The sequence below is a fragment of the Diaporthe citri genome (assembly GCF_014595645.1).
Source record: "Diaporthe citri strain NFHF-8-4 chromosome Unknown scaffold_11, whole genome shotgun sequence".
NCBI lineage: Eukaryota > Fungi > Ascomycota > Sordariomycetes > Diaporthales > Diaporthaceae > Diaporthe > Diaporthe citri.
The window spans coordinates 424,811-444,418 of NW_025064856.1; the positions used below are offsets into that span (position 1 = coordinate 424,811).

General features: G+C 54.0%; 8 protein-coding genes across 8 annotated transcripts; 3 read left to right on the top strand and 5 right to left on the bottom strand.

Annotated features, from left to right (window-relative positions):
- Window positions 1-1,132: 1,132 nt before the first annotated feature.
- On the bottom strand, window positions 1,133-2,968 carry INS49_003902 (uncharacterized protein; the record flags this gene model as incomplete). Its single annotated transcript, XM_043164692.1, has 1 exon — window positions 1,133-2,968. The coding sequence occupies one exon, from the start codon at window positions 2,966-2,968 to the stop codon at window positions 1,133-1,135; it is 1,836 nt and encodes a 611-aa protein (XP_043018342.1).
- Window positions 2,969-4,761: 1,793 nt separating this feature from the next.
- On the top strand, window positions 4,762-7,545 carry INS49_003903 (uncharacterized protein; the record flags this gene model as incomplete). Its single annotated transcript, XM_043164693.1, has 4 exons — window positions 4,762-5,685; window positions 5,764-6,306; window positions 6,385-7,379; window positions 7,467-7,545. The coding sequence occupies 4 exons, from the start codon at window positions 4,762-4,764 to the stop codon at window positions 7,543-7,545; spliced, it is 2,541 nt and encodes an 846-aa protein (XP_043018343.1).
- A 572-nt stretch (window positions 7,546-8,117) lies between these two features.
- Window positions 8,118-8,910, bottom strand: INS49_003904 (uncharacterized protein; the record flags this gene model as incomplete). The annotated part of the gene is made up of 3 exons (XM_043164694.1): window positions 8,118-8,695; window positions 8,766-8,816; window positions 8,871-8,910. 3 exons carry the CDS (start codon window positions 8,908-8,910, stop codon window positions 8,118-8,120), a joined length of 669 nt encoding a protein of 222 aa, XP_043018344.1.
- Window positions 8,911-9,027: 117 nt separating this feature from the next.
- INS49_003905 (uncharacterized protein) lies at window positions 9,028-9,351 on the bottom strand (the record flags this gene model as incomplete). The annotated part of the gene is made up of 1 exon (XM_043164695.1): window positions 9,028-9,351. The coding sequence occupies one exon, from the start codon at window positions 9,349-9,351 to the stop codon at window positions 9,028-9,030; it is 324 nt and encodes a 107-aa protein (XP_043018345.1).
- A 1,394-nt stretch (window positions 9,352-10,745) lies between these two features.
- On the bottom strand, window positions 10,746-10,978 carry INS49_003906 (uncharacterized protein; the record flags this gene model as incomplete). The annotated part of the gene is made up of 2 exons (XM_043164696.1): window positions 10,746-10,751; window positions 10,775-10,978. 2 exons carry the CDS (start codon window positions 10,976-10,978, stop codon window positions 10,746-10,748), a joined length of 210 nt encoding a protein of 69 aa, XP_043018346.1.
- Window positions 10,979-13,162: 2,184 nt separating this feature from the next.
- INS49_003907 (uncharacterized protein) lies at window positions 13,163-14,197 on the top strand (the record flags this gene model as incomplete). Its single annotated transcript, XM_043164697.1, has 4 exons — window positions 13,163-13,215; window positions 13,290-13,400; window positions 13,463-13,713; window positions 13,800-14,197. The coding sequence occupies 4 exons, from the start codon at window positions 13,163-13,165 to the stop codon at window positions 14,195-14,197; spliced, it is 813 nt and encodes a 270-aa protein (XP_043018347.1).
- A 1,119-nt stretch (window positions 14,198-15,316) lies between these two features.
- Window positions 15,317-16,430, top strand: INS49_003908 (uncharacterized protein; the record flags this gene model as incomplete). Its single annotated transcript, XM_043164698.1, has 2 exons — window positions 15,317-15,837; window positions 15,923-16,430. 2 exons carry the CDS (start codon window positions 15,317-15,319, stop codon window positions 16,428-16,430), a joined length of 1,029 nt encoding a protein of 342 aa, XP_043018348.1.
- A 141-nt stretch (window positions 16,431-16,571) lies between these two features.
- Window positions 16,572-19,223, bottom strand: INS49_003909 (uncharacterized protein; the record flags this gene model as incomplete). The annotated part of the gene is made up of 1 exon (XM_043164699.1): window positions 16,572-19,223. The coding sequence occupies one exon, from the start codon at window positions 19,221-19,223 to the stop codon at window positions 16,572-16,574; it is 2,652 nt and encodes an 883-aa protein (XP_043018349.1).
- Between the last annotated feature and the right edge of the window lie 385 nt (window positions 19,224-19,608).

Genomic DNA, 19,608 nt, shown 5'->3' on the forward strand with positions numbered 1-19,608 from the left:
CAGTGGATTGCTCAAAAGTCATAATGGACTGTCAGGATACAGGTTTCGAAATCACAAGTTTCAATTCCCAAGTTCATATTCCGTGATGTTATCGCAACTGGGAAAGACAAGTGGATGCACTCACCGAAAGACCAAGTAGGCGGGGCACAGAAATACTCAGCAAGCTGCTGTGTTAAGCTTCTGGGAAGACAACTTTCGATGGAGGTATGGGCCAGATGCAGCTGAGGGGCTTTGATGGCGGCAGATGACAGTTGATGAGCAGTGGTCGCTGTAGTAGAATCTTCGGGCAATGGAAGAATGCAAGAGAAAACGTGGTGTCGATGGGCTTGATGAGATCTGATGGGACAGGAATAGCCAGAAATTCCATTCAGATGGTTGATAGGTAAGTTAGGAAAACGAATTGAAGAGATGAAGCTTGGTATTTATAAAAAGATCACGGTTTGCCGGCCGGTAGCTTTTCAGTGAATATTTCCCAGACCCCATAGTCACAAAGTGAAGCTAGCCAAGCTCCATTGTGGGATATGGCGACATTCACTTTGATGGAGCTAGCAGGGGGTGACTTTTGTAAGCCCACCAAGTCCCTAGCCTTGATTCACCTTTGAGGGCTGTGCCTGGGTAATGCATCACTATTTGTAATGCATGCGAGTGTGTGAGAGCCATATTGAAATCTCTGAATGTCGATACATGGCACCAACCAAGTGAATTCGTGGCGGGAGCTTGATTGCTAGAACTTGCGTGTACTACTGCTAGACCGTTTGGTTAACAACACAAACGCCCGTCACTAGCACAAACACTGGTACTCACACGAAAGACGACTGGATGCAGTTTTTTGCATTGAAGAGAATCAGAGCATGAGAAACAGTGATGTAAATATGTGATTAGAACAGACAGAGGAGCACAGGGACTCCTTGTCAAGCATTCACTCAGTGAAGTGAAGACGTGACTTGTAGACCTTGAGGATTGGAGGATTCCATGGAGGACGGCAAGTGTTGCATTCATGTCCCAAAATAACGACTCTAATGGTAAGATACTGAAGTATATGTTCAAGGGCCAAGCAAGCTGTAAAAATGGGGGTTATCGACATTGGCAGGTAGGGAAGGGTAGTCAGCATTATGCCTCGAAAAGGCTACCCTCAACGTCCAGTAATTATATCATCTGCAATCTTCTCCGCCAGCGCATACACGGCAGACTGTGGATGCCCAGGCAGAGCGAAAGGAAAGGCACTTGCGTCCGCGGCCCTTAGCCCCTGGACTCCAAATACGCGCCCGCGGCTGTCGACCACGGCCTTACCGGACGCAACATCCTCTTCCTTGCCCATGGCCGCAGTCGAGACCGGGTGCCAGATCTGGTTGGTATGGGCTCTGATATACTCGAGAATCTCATCGTCTGTCTGCACAGCGTCACCGGGGGTCGCCTCGGGCCCGATCTTGAAGCCCGGGGTGTTGGCGAAGGGCGACGACCACGCGGCGCGCAGGCGCTTGACGGCCGCAACAGCCACCTCGACGTCTGCGAGATCTGAGAGCCAGTTCAGGTAGATCTGCGGCGGTTCATTCACGGAGGCCGAGGCGATGGTGACGTTCCCACGGGAGAAGACGAGGGGCATGCAGGCAGAGAGGCTCCCTCGTGTCTGGCCCGGGCCGCTCGAGTAGGCGCCCGCGACGAAGGAGAGCTGTGGGGAGTCGGGCGGCAGGGAGGCGAGCTTCTCCCGCGTGTCCTCGCTGAGCGTGGCCAGGGTCGAGTTGGGGAGGCGCTCGTGGGCCAGGAAGCCGGCCGCGGAGCTGTAGGGGCCGGTGCCCGACTTGAGGTACTCGTTGACGAAGCCAGGGTTGAGGGCCGGGTCGTTGGTAAGCGACTGGGCCGAGGGCGTGCTGATGGGGTATGTGACGGACATCAGAGTGGGGTCCTGGAGGTTCTGTCCCACGCCAGGGATGTCTGCGACGACGGGGATAGACAGAGATTCCAGGTGCTCGCGGGCACCGATGCCAGAGACCTGGAGCAGCTGCGGCGAGTGGAACGTGCCGGCCGTGAGGATGACTTCCTTGGTGGCCGAGAGGGTATACTCAACCCCTCGCGTGTTGACACTCACACCAACCGCCTGCGTGCCGTTGAACAGGATCTTGGTCGCTAGAGAATGGGAGTAAACGATGATTCCGGTGTCCTTGATCGCTTGTCGCAGGAAGCTGCTCTCGCTAGTTGAACGTTGCGCCTTTTCCGGCTCAATAGTGGACGGCACCCATGCGCCATGGCCGACGAGCTCGCCGCTGCTAAAGCCCTTAGGACTGATGGTCAGTCCGAGGCTTAGGAGGACCTGGGCGAGCCAAGTGAGCGTTGGGTCGACCCAGTTGTTCCACGAGACCTGGAGCGGGCCGCCCTCTTCGTCGTAGTCGCTGGGGTCGAACAGCACCGTGGCGTTGGTGTTGCTGCGCTTTTCCTCGTTCGGGGGCGTCAAGTCGACAGAGCGCTTGAAATACTGCAGCATATTATCCCATCGGAACGAGTTGTCGCCGACAATATCGGCCCAGCGGTCGTAGGAGCCCCTGGTCGGGCGAATGTATGACATGGTGTTGATCGACGAAGATCCGCCCAGCGTCTTAGCCTGGGCGTAGTGGACCTGACGACCGCCGGCGCCGGGGATGGGCTCGGAGATGAGTGACCAGTCCATCAAGGGCTGCGGGGTGAAGCCCGGCGAGGGGTCGATGAAGGCAATGCCCGTCAGCGAGTAGAGCGGCACGACGCTGTTGTTGCCATTCTCTACCTCGTAGAATCCGCCAGCCTCGACGACGGCCACCGAGGCCGAGGTTGCGGCAAGGCGAGACGCGAGAGTGAGGCCCGAGGTGCCTCCACCGACGACGACGTAGTCGTAGCTCGCATTGCGTCCGGGATAGCCAAAGGCAGAAGAGAAGAGGCGGTCCTGAGCGGCGGCAAGACCTGCCAGTGACCGGAGGATGACCTGCGACAGAATGTGCATCGTGAGATTGAGTCCCTTAATGCTAAAGTTGACTTCTTGTTATGGCAATGCCGCACGCGTCTCGGGCTTTAGAGAGTAGCGTGAGGTATATGGAGAAAACAACTTATAATCCCACGGTCGAGGGCATCACGTCAAGAGATGCGGTGGCAGGGATGAAGACAAACATTGAAATGCAGACATGGGTTGATGGTGATACGATGGCCTTCCGAGCTACTGCTACACCCATGACGGTGGGACCAGGAAGACTGAATACAAGAACTCTCTGGGGTCGGTTCGGATCCCGTAATTGCATCCAACCGATTATCGGTTTCGATAGCGGTTGGCCACCCCAGTTGAGCGTCAGCATGGGGTGGGGATTCGACCCAGGTGTAAGAAAGTCTTAGGAGTCCCATGGTGCGTACGTGGAGGACAATGCCCGCCCTTGCTTAGTGGACAGCAACCGTCAAATCCAGATGCAGTGCTGACCTAACGTGCTGTTTCTTGGCCGCATTTCAACTTATGCCGAACGATGCGGGTCGGTGATTACCTACGAGTTGACTGAAGTCAACGTTTATGGCGGTTTCTAATATTGTGGGTGTCGACGCCGTGCGAGTTGTTCCTCGGTACGTCCACCTAGGCATCGCCAAACCAAATCTTGCGATGCCTTGATCTCTCATATCGCGGAGATGTAGTGTATATGCAAACAGGGTGCTACGCACGCTGATTCAAATTGTCTAGCTGTGTAGGAGATTTCGGAACCGTACATCAAGTAAATCAGAACCCGAGAGGCAAGGGAGAAAGCTGAATAAGAAGGAATCGAGTCTTCAGGACAAAATATTGAGACAGAATGTTATGGCGAGCTGGGCATTCCGGCCACTATTGGCTACATAGCGGTTCCTGAAGAGAAAGCGAAAGGGCAAATGGCCTGCTCCCTAACCTGAAGACATCCAGATTTGTTTTGACTGAAGTTTTGACTGGATACCATTTTCACCGTATCACAATGTGGTGTGGCGGTTGCGGGTACGAAATCCAATCCGGGCAAGGCCAGGCGATGCGTGGTATTGGGCAGGCACCTTGGAACATCTCGGCCGCCACATCATCACGCCTCCTGCAGGCAGGTATTCCTTCATCCGTATGCTCATGTCTTTCTGCGTGGAAAATCGTATTGATGATACGTTGGCAGTGCCCTGAAGTACATAGCGATACGTTCTTCCCACGAGTGCACAGTCGGGGTACTCTCATATGCAATCAAAAGTATCAAGAAAAGTGGGTCCGTTCAGTTCACATCCCCTTATTTTTCATACAAGTTGATTTTCGAGTTTTTTAAACTAACTTAAATCTAATTAAAATTTATCTTATATAATAGCGCTTTCTTTTCTCATTATAAAACTACTCTTATTTTGGTTTTTAGATATATATCAGGTGTGTAAATGTTAAAAGTAATTTAAAAAAGAGGAAATTGAGGAAAAAGGGGGGGGGGTGAAGTGCGCAACTTTAGCGTCTTTTTGATACTTTTGATTGCATATGAGAGTAAGGGTTTTCGCACGCGCTGCAATTCGTTTGCACGGATGTGCCCCACCCAGGAATCCGTTTGTTGACCTGAACCCAGCAGTGAGTCTTAATCTAACCTTGCTGCTCTTCACTTGCCTTCTCTTCACTTTCCACCTCTTCTTCACTACAGATTCCCCCCCTCGGCACCTCTAGTTGGTGACCCCTCCCTCGCTCAATTCGAGGCAAGACCACTTACGTACAAAAAATCATTGATCTCACCACCTGCGGCAAGTCCTCATCGACCGTCCACCACATCTGTCAAGATGCTACCGGCACCTCTTGTCAGTGTTTACCAGCAGTACAAGGACGACACCAATGCTGTGGCTGCATGGCTTGCTTCCACGGCCAAGTCATGCGGTTACTCCGCGGACCTGCTCTCTGGAGGTTCTTCCCAGGCGACCGGCCCTGAGCGGTCCAAACGACTCAAGGGAAAAGCCAGGAAGCAGGCCAAGGCCGCAGCTCCAAAGCCAGAGGGTTCCTCTTCGGCCACTTCCCGCCCCGACTACACCATCGCCATCAAGGACTTCATTCCGCTCGCCGAGTTTGTGGCAGCAGCCCAGAAGCCCGTCGTCTCAGTCCCTCTAGCCTTCGCTAACACACTCAACCGTGTCATCTCCACGCGGTCTGGATTTGGCGGTCGGCTGGCTGAACTTGGCAGCTCCCCCTCTGCATCAGCTGATTCTAAGCACTCTTACTTCGTGGGCGTCCTGGAAAAGGTGCGAGAGGTTCTCAAGCCGCGTGTTCCGCCTGCGACTCAGGATGCTGCCAATCCCCACGCTCCTTCAGATACCTTGGACGAGGTCGGCGGTAGATTTGCAAGACTCAGTGTCTACGAACCATCCGAAGAGTTCCTCAACGCCCCAGATATCGAGAGGCCAGCGCCGGTCAAGGACGACAACGCCACCTATGTTGCCGAGCCTCTACAAGATCTGGAGGAGGTTCTGTTTGCCTACACCCTCATGATCAACGATTTGATCAAGATTCGGGGCCGAATCGAGTGGATCTGGACCAACTATCGTGATGGTCTCTTCGAGCTGGTAGCTGCCGCCATCGCGACAAACACGGCCTGTGACCTTGCTCGCAACCTGATGGAGGATATGGCGCCGATGTTCAAGGCACACGGAGGAGCGATAGAGATCGCAAAGAAGTTTCATCTCTACCAGTGCATGGTCAAGGGCTTTTCTCTCGTAAGTCTCCATTTTGGTGCAAGAAAACGTGGCTTGGTGGCATCCCCGCTTCCGGAGGCTAACAGCAAGCCTACGCAGAACGATATCACTGACTCCGGCAACGAGTTCAACTATGATACGTATGATATTGCCACTGATACGTACATGATCGCCTTCATCATGCTCGAGAGCTTCCTTGAAGTCTTGGACCCTCGCCACCTGCCCCTCTACAAAGAGGGCATGTTTGGCACATATGACGCGACCCGGGAGTGGAGCAGAATGCCCAAACGAGAGAAGTTCCAACAGGACAAGATCCTGATGATGGAATTCTTCACTGAGCTCGCAACCGTCGTTCGATGCGTTCCAAACTACCCGGTCTGTGACGAATTCATTCGTGGCATGCAGGAACTCGATCGAACCCGAGAGATCCCCATGTACCTCGCCTTTGCGGCTCAGATGTTCCTCGATATCCACCACATCCTACGTGGCCGTGTTCACTCGGCGCACGAGACGTGCATGTCCCACATTGGTCTCATGGACGAAGATCTTGGACTGCACCTGGACTTTCATACCAAGCTCCGTATCAACCACTGGCCCCCATCCAACGACGCGATGCTGAAGGAGCTTCGAAAGAAGATCAAGGTACGTCCCACGGTGTACCATCATGGTTCACTCCCGTGAAGATTCCTAAACTCAAATCGCTAACGCTTCGCATTGCAGTGGATCCAAGATGACCCTATACACAAAGCCAAAGTCAAGGTCTTCAGCCAATCGGGCATACCTTGCACTGCGCCCATCCACCGAATCTTGAACTATTCCCCTGTGATCTCGGGCCTCATGCTCTATCATTTCCGCGCCGAGACATACGATGTAGGCCTCGCAGTAGCCAACGCATGGGGCTCGATCGCCTATCCGTTGCACCTGTACACTGCGCTACAGCAGGAGAATCTCTTGTCACCGCATCAGGTCTCCTCGGAGTCTTGGGATGACATGAGTGTGGTGCTCACGATGCTGAGCGAGGAAAGCTTCTACGTCGGCGCTGAACTGCCCAAGAACCCGCATGACTACTTCAAGAAGTTCTGCCTCCAGATGGGCACCACGGCGTCCGCGTTCACCAACAGCAAGCAGAAACGCACCCGCAACCTCGAGAACCTCCTCTCCAAGAGCGGACCCCGCGGTATCAAGGCCGACTGCGCGCCAGTGTCTGACATGTTCGCCGACCGCTACCTCCGCAACACGGGCCAGGTGGACTGGACACCCGAGCACGTGGACAGCGTCGTCTCTCGCAGCCTGTGGGAGGAGGAAGGATCGGAGGAGGAGGGGACTCTCCTCCTGGGCCAGATCGACGACCCGGAGAAGCTGCGCGAGCGCAAGAGGAAGATAGCCGCCGGAGCGGCGGGCAGACCGGCTGGCAAGAAGAAGACAACAGCCGAAGGCGCTCGGATCCCCCCGGACCGGCTCATCAGGGCCCTGGTCCTCTCCCTCCAGGCCGAGTCGCTGACGCTGGCGTTCCCGTACCTGACACTTCACCGAACGGCCTGGGGCGTGCTCCGTGCGCTGCGGGAGGCATGTGAGCCTCTGCTGTTGGAGTTGTATGGCCCTGCGTACATGGAGAGGGAGAACCAGCTGCCGTGGGTGGTGGGTTGGATTTTCATGGCGTTGGTGGAGGGTGACCCCAGGCTTTTCGTCAAGGCTGGTGAGGCTGTCAAAGATCAGTAAGTGGTCTCCCTCTTACATATCTTTTGTTTTCTTCGGAAGGGAATCGCCTTGTTGGCGTCCGTTGCTAACCATACTTATCTCAGACTTCGACGGGGTGAAGGCACCAAGGCCATACAGAAATTGCGAGGAATGGGATTTGACCTGGTGATGGAAAACGAATAAATCAGCAGATTCCTGGGCCGACTACCGAGCAGTCAGTCATGGAAACGTACAAGCACAAGTTCGCTTGTGTATGACGGAAGCTCGTTTTCAGGGCTTTTGTCAACTTACGGACGGGCACGTACTGCTTAGGAGGCCTTATGGCACAAGTCTGACACTCACTGAATGTGTGGTACTGTATTTCCCAAATAAGGGGATACCGAAGTGCCGTGAGACGAGACCAAAATTTTGAAATGAACCAGGCCGGACTGTGCCTATAGAATGTATCTATGAGATCATCTAGGCCAAGAGCACGTAAACATGTCTCCCGATTTCATGAAGGCTCATCTAATCGGACTGGATTTTCTTCCCAAAGAAGATGCAGGATTCCAACATCAGGCAAGTGGGAGGACCCTGAAGGCGGTCGAGCAGCAGACCACAAGATCGAAGGTTGATTTAAAGCACACGGAAGGTCTATCACACTGGAGGTCATCCTTTCGAAGATTATCCGAGTTGAGGTTCGACTCTCTGCTCGACTCTCTTCACTCCAGCCAGTCTAATCTCAGGCATCAGTCTCTCAACCTGAAGTCCTCCGTCTAGGCACAGGGATCATCTCCGTACCGGACCGAGCAATCCTCACGCTTCCCGTAGACATCCTCGAAGACACGAAGGGCAGGCTCCGCGTTGTAGGCATAAGAACAGAAGCGCCACTCAATCTCGCACAAGCCCTTCTCGGCCTTCCTGATGATCAGCCTCTCAGTCTGCTCCTTGAACCCCCACAGCTTGCGCAGGGCGACGGGGTTGACGATGATATGGGGGCCGCGGAAGAGAGCGACGCGACTGGCCGGCTCCTTGAGGTACGCAGGCTGGGAACGATGCGCGAGCGTGATCTTGGCCCTTTTGCCCTTGAGGTAGATGCCTTGGTCATCCTTGTTCCCCACCTGGACGAGGCGCGTGGCGGACTCGGGGCGCATGAAGCGCACGCTGGCGACGGACATGGCGGGAGGGACGTTGTTGGGGCCTGGGATGACGTAGACGTCGCAGGCGTAGATGTTGCCGATGGGCCTGTGTTCGGCGATGGCCTCGAGGACCATGGGCTCGGTGGTGCCGTCGGGGAGGTTCCAGATGGTGACGGCGCAGTTGCGGTTGGTGCTGGCTGCGGTGGTGGCGACCTCTGGGTGATAGCTGTCAGTAACTGGAGCAGTGAGCCCAAGAAATGCGATGCGATGCGATGCGACACCCACCAGGCTTCTTGCCCTCGGCCATTTTGTCGTCGACCTTGGTCTGTTGCTTGCCTGGGAGCTAGTTGTCAGTGACTCATTGCGATTCATAGTTTGATGCGAACGTACCATTCTTACTAGCGCCGGCCTCTTTGCTCTGAATAGCCATCTTGGTTGTGGCTTGAGTCGTCTCTGATTTGAGGGCAGCGTGGTAAAGTGCGGTATCTGGTTCGAGTGTGGTCAGTGGTAAGTATCGAGGCTACAAGGTTGCGGCACGACTTGCATCTCAGTTGGGTCGTGAGTTCCGCATCGGTTTCGTGGTCAGCATCTTCTGGCGCGACGTCGCGTACGGGACTTGGAGGAGAGCAGGAAACTGTTTGGCAATGAGTGACTGTCTTGAAAGTCCAGCGGAGCTCTTCCCACCGTTTTGAACGATTCCAAGTGTTTGAGCAACCTTGTCAGCATTCTGGTTACTGTTGGCAGGAATCGTTGTTGCCAGGAGCTCAGAGTAGGTGGTGCTCTCCTCCAGCTGGTCCTCCTGGTGGTGTTGGCCCTGGTGACCCTGCTGGCGCTTCTGCCTTCTTAGTCTGCGAGCACGTGACCCAGCCATCTCGGATCAGGTGAAGAGTGAGAGGATTTGTGAGATGCGAGCTGCGAGGTGTGAGGCCGGGGATAATGAGGAGCTTAGCAGCTCCCAGGCGGTGTCACTGGTAATGGCGGTGGGGTGGAGAAAGAAGGGGCCGGCCTGGTAGATCAGGTACTTCAGATCCATCTGCTAAATCATCAGGATCATCGTAGCTGACAAAAAGAATCCTCCAAACGACTAAGAATCTGATGATATGTCCTCCATGCTTCTTATGTGCGGGCAGCAGAACGCCAGGGTCTTGCTATAGGAACTCTCTTTATTACGAGCAACAATCAACACTTTGACTTTACTGCCAAATAGTGTAGGCTGTTTCTTTACTTCTCACCCTTTTCTTGAAATATCTGAGCAAGCTATTATCATATAGAATAAATAATAGTTGGTCTGTGATGAGGCCTTAAAGGGGGGTGGTTCAGCCAAGCCCTTTCTTGCGTTTCCATGCTTGTGATGCTGCCTGCTTCCACGTGTAAACTTGCGACAGGTGAATAATTCGCCAGCCTGAGTATCTCTCCAGCTTTGTCTATGGCTTCCAACCCAGTTTTTAATGAGCTGTTCTATAAGGAAGAATTGTTTGTACACGTCAAATCCACATGTATTTGCATCGTCCTCTTGTCAATACTTGGACTGCCTCTTTTTCAATGCTTACATCAAAACACAATTCTCTTCGTGTTATTACCTTGACCAGAATTTACTCAGCTTATCTATCCGGCTGACTGCCCATAACAGAGAGGATCTACACAGGGAGACCAGGGAGGATCAAAGCTCGTATGGAATCTACCTTCTCATTGCTCAGATCGACACTCCTCGCTGAACGGTCTCGTCATAGCCTACTTCAACCCTGTCAACTTCGAAACACCGGGAGAGTCCCAAGAGCCTACCCAGAGGGGAGTGGCAGCATTGTCAATGGTAAACTGAAGACGTCTTGAGTAAATTACGATGCTTTCTACAAACACAGACGGGTTGGGCTGAGAGAGATTTCCCGGCATTGGCATTGTGCAGTACACTGGAACAGGAATTTCCGACAGCTTCTTCCATATGGTTGAGATCTACCCTTAGGCGTGAATACGACTCTGGCAATGATAGAGACTGAGGGATGCAACAGTTTTGAGGCGAAAGTAACACGGTGCAGCGGATAGGCAAATGATATTTACTTTAGTTTGCTGCGATGTACAGGGGCTGAGATCCGAACTGATTAAAATCGGGGACATGGAAACAAATCCAGTACAAATTGACTGGAATTCTAAAGTCCAAAAAATGCTGCTCCATCCGCGTTGATCTAGTCAGAACCTCATTAATCAAGCAATGGAAACAGCCGGGCACTTACAAGCACAGTCCTCGCCTAGCAACATGCGATGGTCTGCTTACAGCTGTCGCCAGCACTGAGACCCACACAGGCGTCCTCGTTGGCCTTGGTGGCAGTCTCGTCGAAGGTGTCTGTCTTGCCGCTGGGGCAAGCGTCGATGTTTCCGGAGCAGAACAGGTTGTCGCCCTGGTTGCACACCGAGAGGTAGTTGGCGTGCTCGTAGCTGCACGCCTGGGCGGAGACCGAGGCAGCCATGATGCTAGCGAGCAGGGCGAGGGTTGGGAACTGCATATTGGGTTGGTCTGGAGTTTTAGAATGGAAATGGGTGGCGACTGGCTGAGATGTTCAAAGCTTGGACGGTAGAGATGGGTTATTGAATGCCTTTTTCGCAACGGGATATGGCTGGTTCAAGAACTCATGCCTCCCTTTATATTACAGGGAGTCTTGGACTTTGTGTCCGGTAGCTCCACATCGGCCAGTTCTTCAAGGTCATATTTCCCCGACTCGTGCCCCAGAGGTTTCTTGGATGTCAGGACACCATACCTTGTCCGGACCGATCGATGTAGTATGGAATGGAGAATGGAAGTTTACCCCTATTGTTCTCCATCGACTAAACTTCTTTATGGGGTTCCTAAGGATATGGACAGGTTTCTGTACCGCTGCAAGAAAGTGGCACTTGGCACAGGATGAGCTGCTCCAATGGTCCACATAGGGATGGAGACGATCTACCTGGGACTTGTTTTCCTTCTTGTGGGCCCCACAAAGTCCCTTCGCAAGCACCTGAATTAAAGTTATGCTTATTGCATATGCAATGTAAATCACAATACCATCTTGACAGAACTCGTGTGCTTGTGTCAGAGCTATGGTCAAGTCAACCTCAGCCTCGAAGCAGCTCTCGGCACATCTGATCAAGCTATGACCAATCAAAAAGACCGACAGAACAGAAAACCACAGTTTTTGGAATTGATTCATTATAAAGCCCGATGAATAAAGCTACCGAGCCTTGCAACATGCCCAAGTAGAAAGTTTTGCGAGGAAAGGTCCTGTGTGGCAATGGGTGGTGTATTCTAAAACAGCAACAATGCAACCAAAAAAAGCGTCTACATGGGATCCAGAACCTGAGTATTTGTTAGTTTTGGATTTAAATATACATGATATATCATTGTAACCGAGAAGAAGCTGAGGGAATGTCCGAGGCCAGTTCCGCGGACTGTCGATCCCCGGGCCCCTGAGGCAGACGCAGACATTATCTAGCACTGTCCAATCCAAGATATTGCCAACTTCTTTTCTTTCCCGGTTTTCGTTTCGTTTCTGAGACCGACGCCGTTGCAAGCAGCCCCGATAGGAGCGTGTTTGGATCTGCCACTGCCAGGGCCGTCAGATCCTTTTTTAACTTGTTCTGATATGCAATCTGCAAAATTACCTCCCCGACGTTGAAAGGTGATACTGGCGTACACCATCACAAAAGCTCAGCAGGTATCGTCAATCAATGACTTACCTCGAATTGGCGGCGTTTGACGACCCAGCTGGCTTCCCGGCGGGCGAGGGCGCTCCCGTAACGCGAACGGCGATGGGTTTGTCGATCCAAAAGAATGCAGTTGTTGATCTCGGGGAATTTTCTGGAAAAGAGGCCTGCGATCTAACGATCTATACGAGTAGCTCTAACTCAAGCAGGTCACGAGGAACAGAGCACGACCACAGCATGGTCAGTCGTTCTTGGCTGTTGGCCAACTAGACTACAGGAGGCTCTGGCGTACGCCGACACTCAGGCTCCGATATCCTCCTGAAATTCGTGGTGCCCTCCCTGTTCTCGATCGAAGTGGCAAACAAGTTTCTTCATTCTATGCTTGACGATCCGTGTTCCACATGTAATAATGTGGCGGGCTCACCTCAGCTACCCTTTAGTTTAGAAACCGAATCAAAAACGTAATGGAGCTGGTAGACCGTCGAACCCTTCAACGCTGCAAATAGCACCATCTTCAGCCCACAATCCACTCGCGGTGCAGGTTACGAGAGAGCCGGATTCTGCAGATCAAACTCGTATTAGGCCACTGCCGAAAGACCGTTGCATTTCGCGCTTCTCGGCTAAAGACGAGCTGCTTCATGTCGACGAGCCGGCGTTGGGCCAAGTACACGACAATGTATGAAAGGCTGGGATAGCAGGTGGAATCTCAATTGCAGTCGGCGTGGAGGTAGACTCAGGCAATGAACATGCAATGGCCGATGTTCCCAGCTCAATGGGCACGACCAGGGTCGATGGGCCACCAATAGTGATGATCGGCGACAGGAGCGAAAGGGTGCAGTGTTGGTAAAATAAGGCCAATCGCAGCGCGCGGTCGTGCCAATACTTCCGTTGGTTGTATTGAGTACATGCAGAATTACCACCATTGATCCCCCACTCGCCTCTCGCTTCTTACCTCTCTCCTCTTCAGCAAGACTGGCGCCGCCGAAAGAGACCCATCTTCACCAGCAACCATGGCCCCAAATGACGACTATGTCTTCACTCGAGATCTCCTCGATAACAGCCGGTTCGTACTCTTTTTCAACGCCGCAGCGTTCTCCACCAGAGCATATATGCTAACCGAAACCATCCACTCAAAAGCCTCAACTTGATGCATCATCACTGGGTGAAGGACTTTGGATATCTAATCCACCCGAGAATCCCTACCGAAGGAGCCAGCCTCAAAGTAGCAGACATCGGTTCTGGGACGGGGTGAGTTAATGAATTCCAGGCTGCCAAGACTCTAAGCATCTGACAAATACATCTCACTGAAGGATATGGCTGCTCGACGCATATGACCGGCTCCCGAAATCAACAGGGCTCGTTGGCCTCGACATCTCATTTGATGCAGCGCCACCACCTGAGACTTTTCCTGACAGTATCACATTCCAGAAGTGGGATGTACGTGATCCTGTTCCTGACGAGTTGGTCGGCGCCTTTGATATCATCAACGTCCGCTTCATGGTATTCGTCGTGCTCAAGGACGAGGTCCCGGTTGTGGTGGACAAATTCATCCAGATGCTGAGTGAGTTGCAACATTACCTGGCTCCTCTGATGCCACTCGGAATATTTCCACGTTTACTAACCATGCTGGAATCCTACCGATCACAGAACCCGGCGGATATCTGCAATGGGTCGAGCCTGACAACCAGACCGTGCACGGAGAACTGACGAAGCCGGAGAACAAGAAGACGAGCATCGAGCAGCTGATGGGCCTTCTGAAGTCCCAAGATCCGCGGCTGAACCCCACGTGGGTTCCGGACCTGCCCAAGATCTTCTCGGATCGTGGTCTGTCTGACATCGATGCGGACGTGCACACCACCCCGCCGCACTGGGCGTACCTGATGCATGAGTGCGGCCTGATCATGCACGAACTTATCGCACGAAAGACCCAGAATGAGCAGATGGCAGCCGAGTTAAAGAGACTGGTACCTCTGGCGGTGGAAGAAACTCGGAAAGGGGCTTACTTGGCGACTACCAAGTATGCTGTCACTGGAAGGAAACCTTAAGAGCGAATCAGGTAGAACCACCCTGGTTCTTGTAATTCGACTGTCTTATCCGTCAAAGAATCCAGAAATCGAATCATTACATTGAGAGTATTTGGCAAGACAGCCGCTGACGGTCTTTCTGTGCTGGGAAATCGCCTCATTTGTCATCTAAAGCTGGAGCAGGAGGAAAAAGAACTGTTTCCTTCAATGTCCAACTACAGTCAGTTCCTATGGATCAGCTATATTTGATATGGCTAGTCCTCCAGGCCCTTCGTCAAATCCAGGCTAGGGCATATCAATAAACACACGACACATTAAGTTGAGGCTCGGGCTTTGAAGATCTCACTTTGCAAAACACTCCACTTTATTTCGAGTGTGTTTTGGCGGAACTGAACATTGCACACAATGGATAGTTGCGAGCATCTCGGTCTGTGCCTGGGTATTGTGTTGGTAAATCGCTCTTGAGCAGTAGGCATCGTATTATTTACTACTCTGTGTTCCAATTGCTCTGGCTCGTGCAAATGTCGGAATGATTGGCTTGGAGAAATGGCTCCTCAGAAAGCCAAGGCGAGGTTATTGAGATGGCACCATCCAAATCCAACATATTGCCTGCTTTGCATGGAGGGGAACAAATTTAGTGGTGCTCTACTTTGAACCTGAAATGTCAACATGTAAGGACTTCCTTGCATGGAGGGGGAGTGGGTAGGCGGAAAGAGGGACATTTTTGCTCCCTCCGGAGCTGCCGTGACACCTGTACGGTTGACTTTACCCCGCGCCGTGTCGCCCCGTCACCCCACGGGCCCCACCAACTCATGCTATTGAGGCTCGTCACCGGCCGAGAAGATGGAGCATGCAAGCATCCGTGGACCAAGCCCGTCCAGCATGAAATCACTCAATCGAACCAACCAGCTACATAATAGCCTGAATTCTGGCGCCTCAATGGCGAGCGGATGATTTTCCACAATGGCCCGTTGCGCTCCAATCACGATGGATTGCGCTTCACGAGCTCCAGGCTATATAGCTTAGCTCAAGCCGCATGCTTGCCCCACCTCCGTCGTCCTGCCTACCAATTCAAGTTCTACAGAGACCACACAGCCAAGCACTTCCTCAGACACCACAAAAAAAGAAATAGCTGCAAATATGGCCACCGATGAAATTTCATTCCTCCCGCTCGGCGCCATCCTCCAGTCCCTGCACGTCGGCGGCGTCAACATCGTGCAGGGCTTCCCCGCGCAGGAGCACTACGAGGCGCACAACAGCCCACACTTTGGCGCCACCATCGGCCGCGTCGCCAACCGCATCTCGGGCGCCACGATAGACTCCCTCAATGGCAAGTCCTACAAGCTGCAGGCCAACAACGGGCCAAACAACCTGCACGGCGGCGAAAAGGGCTGGGGCAAGAAGGTCTGGGACGGCCCCAAGCCCGTCGGCACCAGGGACGAGGCCGCGCCTGGATTTGGGAAGTTCAAGGAGGGCGGCGAGAGCGTCAAGTTCAGCCTGCACTCGCCTGATGGCGACGAGGGCTTCCCTGGGACGGTCGATACGTCTGTTGTTTACACCGCTGGCAAGGACGACAAGGGCGCCACCGTGCTGGGCATGGAGTACGAGGCCACGCTCGTGGATGGTGCAGACGAGACTGTCATCAACATGACGAACCACTCGTGAGTTCCGCCAACACCCCCCAGCCAGTTATTCACTTGCCTACTGTCCTGGAAATTTATCTGACCAGTGCGACTCTCCAAACAGCTACTTCAACCTCTCAGGCGGCCCCTCCATCGAGGGCACGCAGGTCGAGCTAGTGACGAACTCATACCTCCCCCTCGACGACGGCGGCATTCCGACCACGACCAAGCCCGCCGCCTACCCCGGGCTCGAGGGCAAGAAGCCCTTCACGCTGGGCGCCGCCGAGCCCGACGTGGACGACTGCTTCGTCCTCGACGACTCGACCGCCTCCTCCGTGCCCCTCGACACCCGCTCCCGGCCCCTGACCAGGCTCGTCGCCGCCCACCACCCGGCGACGGGCATCCACCTCGAGGTCTACAGCACCGAGCCCGCCTTCCAGTTCTACACGGGCAAGTACATCGACGTGCCCGCCGTGGGCGGCGCCGCCGCGAGGGGGGCGCGAGCCGGATTCTGCGTCGAGCCCAGCCGCTACGTCAACGCGCTCAACGTCCCTGAGTGGAAGAGCCAGACGCTGCTGAAGAAGGGGCAGACGTACGGCGCGCGTATTGTGTACAAGGCGTGGAAGGAGTAGAGGGAGGCAAAAGTTTTGAGGTTTCGGTGTTTTTGCAGATTGCCTTTTGCTGCCTCTGGCCCTGGGACACAGCTTGCATGTAGCATAGCATGACATTCCACGCCATGCCTCTTCATACCCTTGCATATCGCATTGAATTAATCAATCTTCATCATCCATACCAGCATCCTGTTCGTGGTCCTCCACGCCGCCGTCTCGCTGCGCCGGCGTAGTAGCAGCTGCCTTTTCGCCCTGCTTCCTATACAGTCCAGCCAGGAACTCACTTGTGCTCGCCTCCTCGATGCCCTTGTCCTCCCTCTTCTTCAGGAACCGTGGGAAACGCATGCTCAACCCCCTGTCCTCGCTGACCAGCCCGATCGCCGCAGTGTATACGGGGCTCAGCGTGATGTCGGCAAACGCCATCTCCCACACCTCCTGCGGCTCGAACCAGACGTCGGGCTGCGGGCCAGAGTACTCGACGAAGCCCGGCTGGCGGGCGTGCGTATTCCTGCGCTCGCCGGACCCGCCCTCGCCCCCGTCGTCGTAGAACTCCTTGTTGGCCTTGTAAAACGCGTCCGTGAACCCGCTGATGCACTTGGTTACCACCTCGAGGCTGCCCGTCTCGTCGTTGCGGCACGCCAGCAGGATCGGAGACCACCACTTGTGCTTCCTGCCTTGCCCGTGCCACCCCGCCACGGGGACGAGGTCCAGCGTGTCGAAGGTGGTGCCGTAGTCTTTCTTGACTTTGAGCCATGAGTCGAGGCGCTTGTCGGGCTCGTACGTTGCGAGCAGGGGCTTGCGGCGGGACTTCTTCTTTTCTTCTCCGCCCTCTTGCTCCTCAGCCTTGCCCTTGCCCTTCTTCGCCTTCTTCCCTTTCGTAGTTGTCGGTGGCGGTTGCGGTTTGGCAGTCTCCGCACCAGCTTCGCCTGCATCGTCACCCTCGTAGGCGAGGTCGGGCAGGTTGTCGAGGATCTTGACCATGATACCTTCACACTTGATGTCTGTGGCTTGCTTGAAAAAGTCCGACACGGTCTCCGGGTCCTGAGATGTTGCGTCGAGGCTTTTGACCCACGTGAAATGGTGCGGAACCTCCGTGAACAGCGACCGCAGGAGTTCTCGCCGCTCACGAAACGGTCGATCGAGGAGGGGCTGTCCGTTCAGGTACATCAGGTCAAAAGCATACATGCAGACATCGATGGTGACGCTGCCGATCTGTACATCTTTCCTGGCTCTGTTAGACAACGTCTGGAACGTCTTGAGCTCTCCATTTTGGCGGTCGATGGCGACCACCTCGCCCTCCATGATGAAACTCTCGACGCCGTCACCGCGGACTTTGGGCATGAGAGCGACGAGGTCTGGGTACTTGTCGGTCATGAGCTCCAGGTGGCGAGAGAATATCGTCACCCTGCCCTTCTCGTCGCAATGGATTTGTGCCCTTTGGCCGTCGTACTTGAATTCACATGCAAACTCTCGGCCGTCTAGCTTGGTCAACATCTCGGCCAGGTCTCTTGTTATGCTGCCCAGCATGGGTCGTAAAGGGATGTGTAGTGTCAGGCCGCATCGAATCAGTAGTTCTTCGCACACGCCAATTTCAAGCATGATGGGAACGAGATCGTTGTAGTTGGGCCGCCGGGCGAAACATGCCTTCACGATCTCTTCAGCCTTCGCGTACGTCTCCGTGAGCTCCTCCTTCTTCATTGCCGCCAGCTCTTTCTGGCCTCTGATGGGGAAGTCAGCGCCTGGTGGCCGAGATAGCAAAAATGCTCGAGACAGTGCAATCAGCATGGTGGTCTTGACCGCACCAATGCGAAGGTGTTGACACAACGTTCGCACGATATACCTGCTCTCCTCGCCACCCCTAGCATCTTGCAGGAGGCGGTCCACAATCCTCTGCTTCTGCTCAACACTTCCCTGGCCGGAACTGTTGGCAATTTTCACCAGAGAATCGTACACGGCCCTGATTGTCAACGGCTTAGGCTTGCGCAAGGTGAAGCTCTGCTTCTTCTTGGCCTCGAATGCCACGTCCCCTGGGTCACCATACTTGTCGTAGATAGTCTTCAAAGCCCTACCGTCCAGGCCGCAGACCTGCTTCAAGGCCTTGGAGATTGCGGAGCCACCCAGGCCCAGCTCCAGGGAGATGTATGGTGGTGAAATAGAGTTGGTGGCGAGCCAGACTGCAGGCAGGAGGCTGGCGGGGTCTGCTTCGATGAGCAGGCGGACGCAGTTCACCAGTGTGTCGACTGTCTTTATTCGCTTTGTCGTTCCTCCCACCAACACAAAGCATCTTGTGAGGAGAGCATACGAGGCGTTTCCACCTTCTGCGGCCCATGCTTTCTGCAGATCAGGTATGTGCTTGGCTGGCTCGAATGTCAGCGGGCTTTCGTCCAGCGGTATTGTTGCTGAAACCGATTCCTCGGCATCTGCCATGGACTGCAATGACAACGTGTTCTTGCCCATCTGCTTGAAAGCTGAGGGAGGTGCACTTCTTGGTGTTCCTGGCGTCTCAGGCGTTTCTACTCCAGTACCCCGCGGTTTGGGTTGCTCAACATCCTGATCGTTCTCTGGTTCTGACCTCATCTGGTCTCCGTTGGACCGTCCAGCTTGAGCATCCTCCTCGGCCCATTCGGCCTGGAGCTTTCTGGCGAGCTCTTCGTCCGTCAGCTCTTGCTGATTGGGGGTTGCAACATGCTCCTCCGGCTTCTCCGGAATGGGATCAGGAGCATTCTGCTTCTGCTTTGCGAAGAAATATTCCAGTCCCTTCGAGGGCTGCTTGCTGTCGCTGTTCAGCTTCCGCTTCTTCGCTGGACTAGCCATGGCGAGCACTTTCAAGGTAGCAAGATCTGGTGGTTTTCTGTTCGGCCATGCTCAAGAACTATCGCATTACTCTGAACATCTTTACTGTACGACAAGGCTCAGGACAACATCAGTCATCCAAGTCCAATGGGTCCGCTCATGAAGATTTCATGTGGGTGGGCTGTGACAAGTTGTCTTCCAGGGGCGTTTTCCCGATCGGGGCGTTCCTCGTGAGCAGTTTGGTAGCTGAACAGGCACGGTGCTGAGACTTTTGCTGAACTAGGCGTCTCTTATTCTCGACAATCGACCTGACATGGATTGAGAAATCACAATCCATGAGAGACAGTTTAGATGAAGCCTGTCTGAAGTCTACGAAAGGCAGTACTTCAAGACTGGTGATGTCACA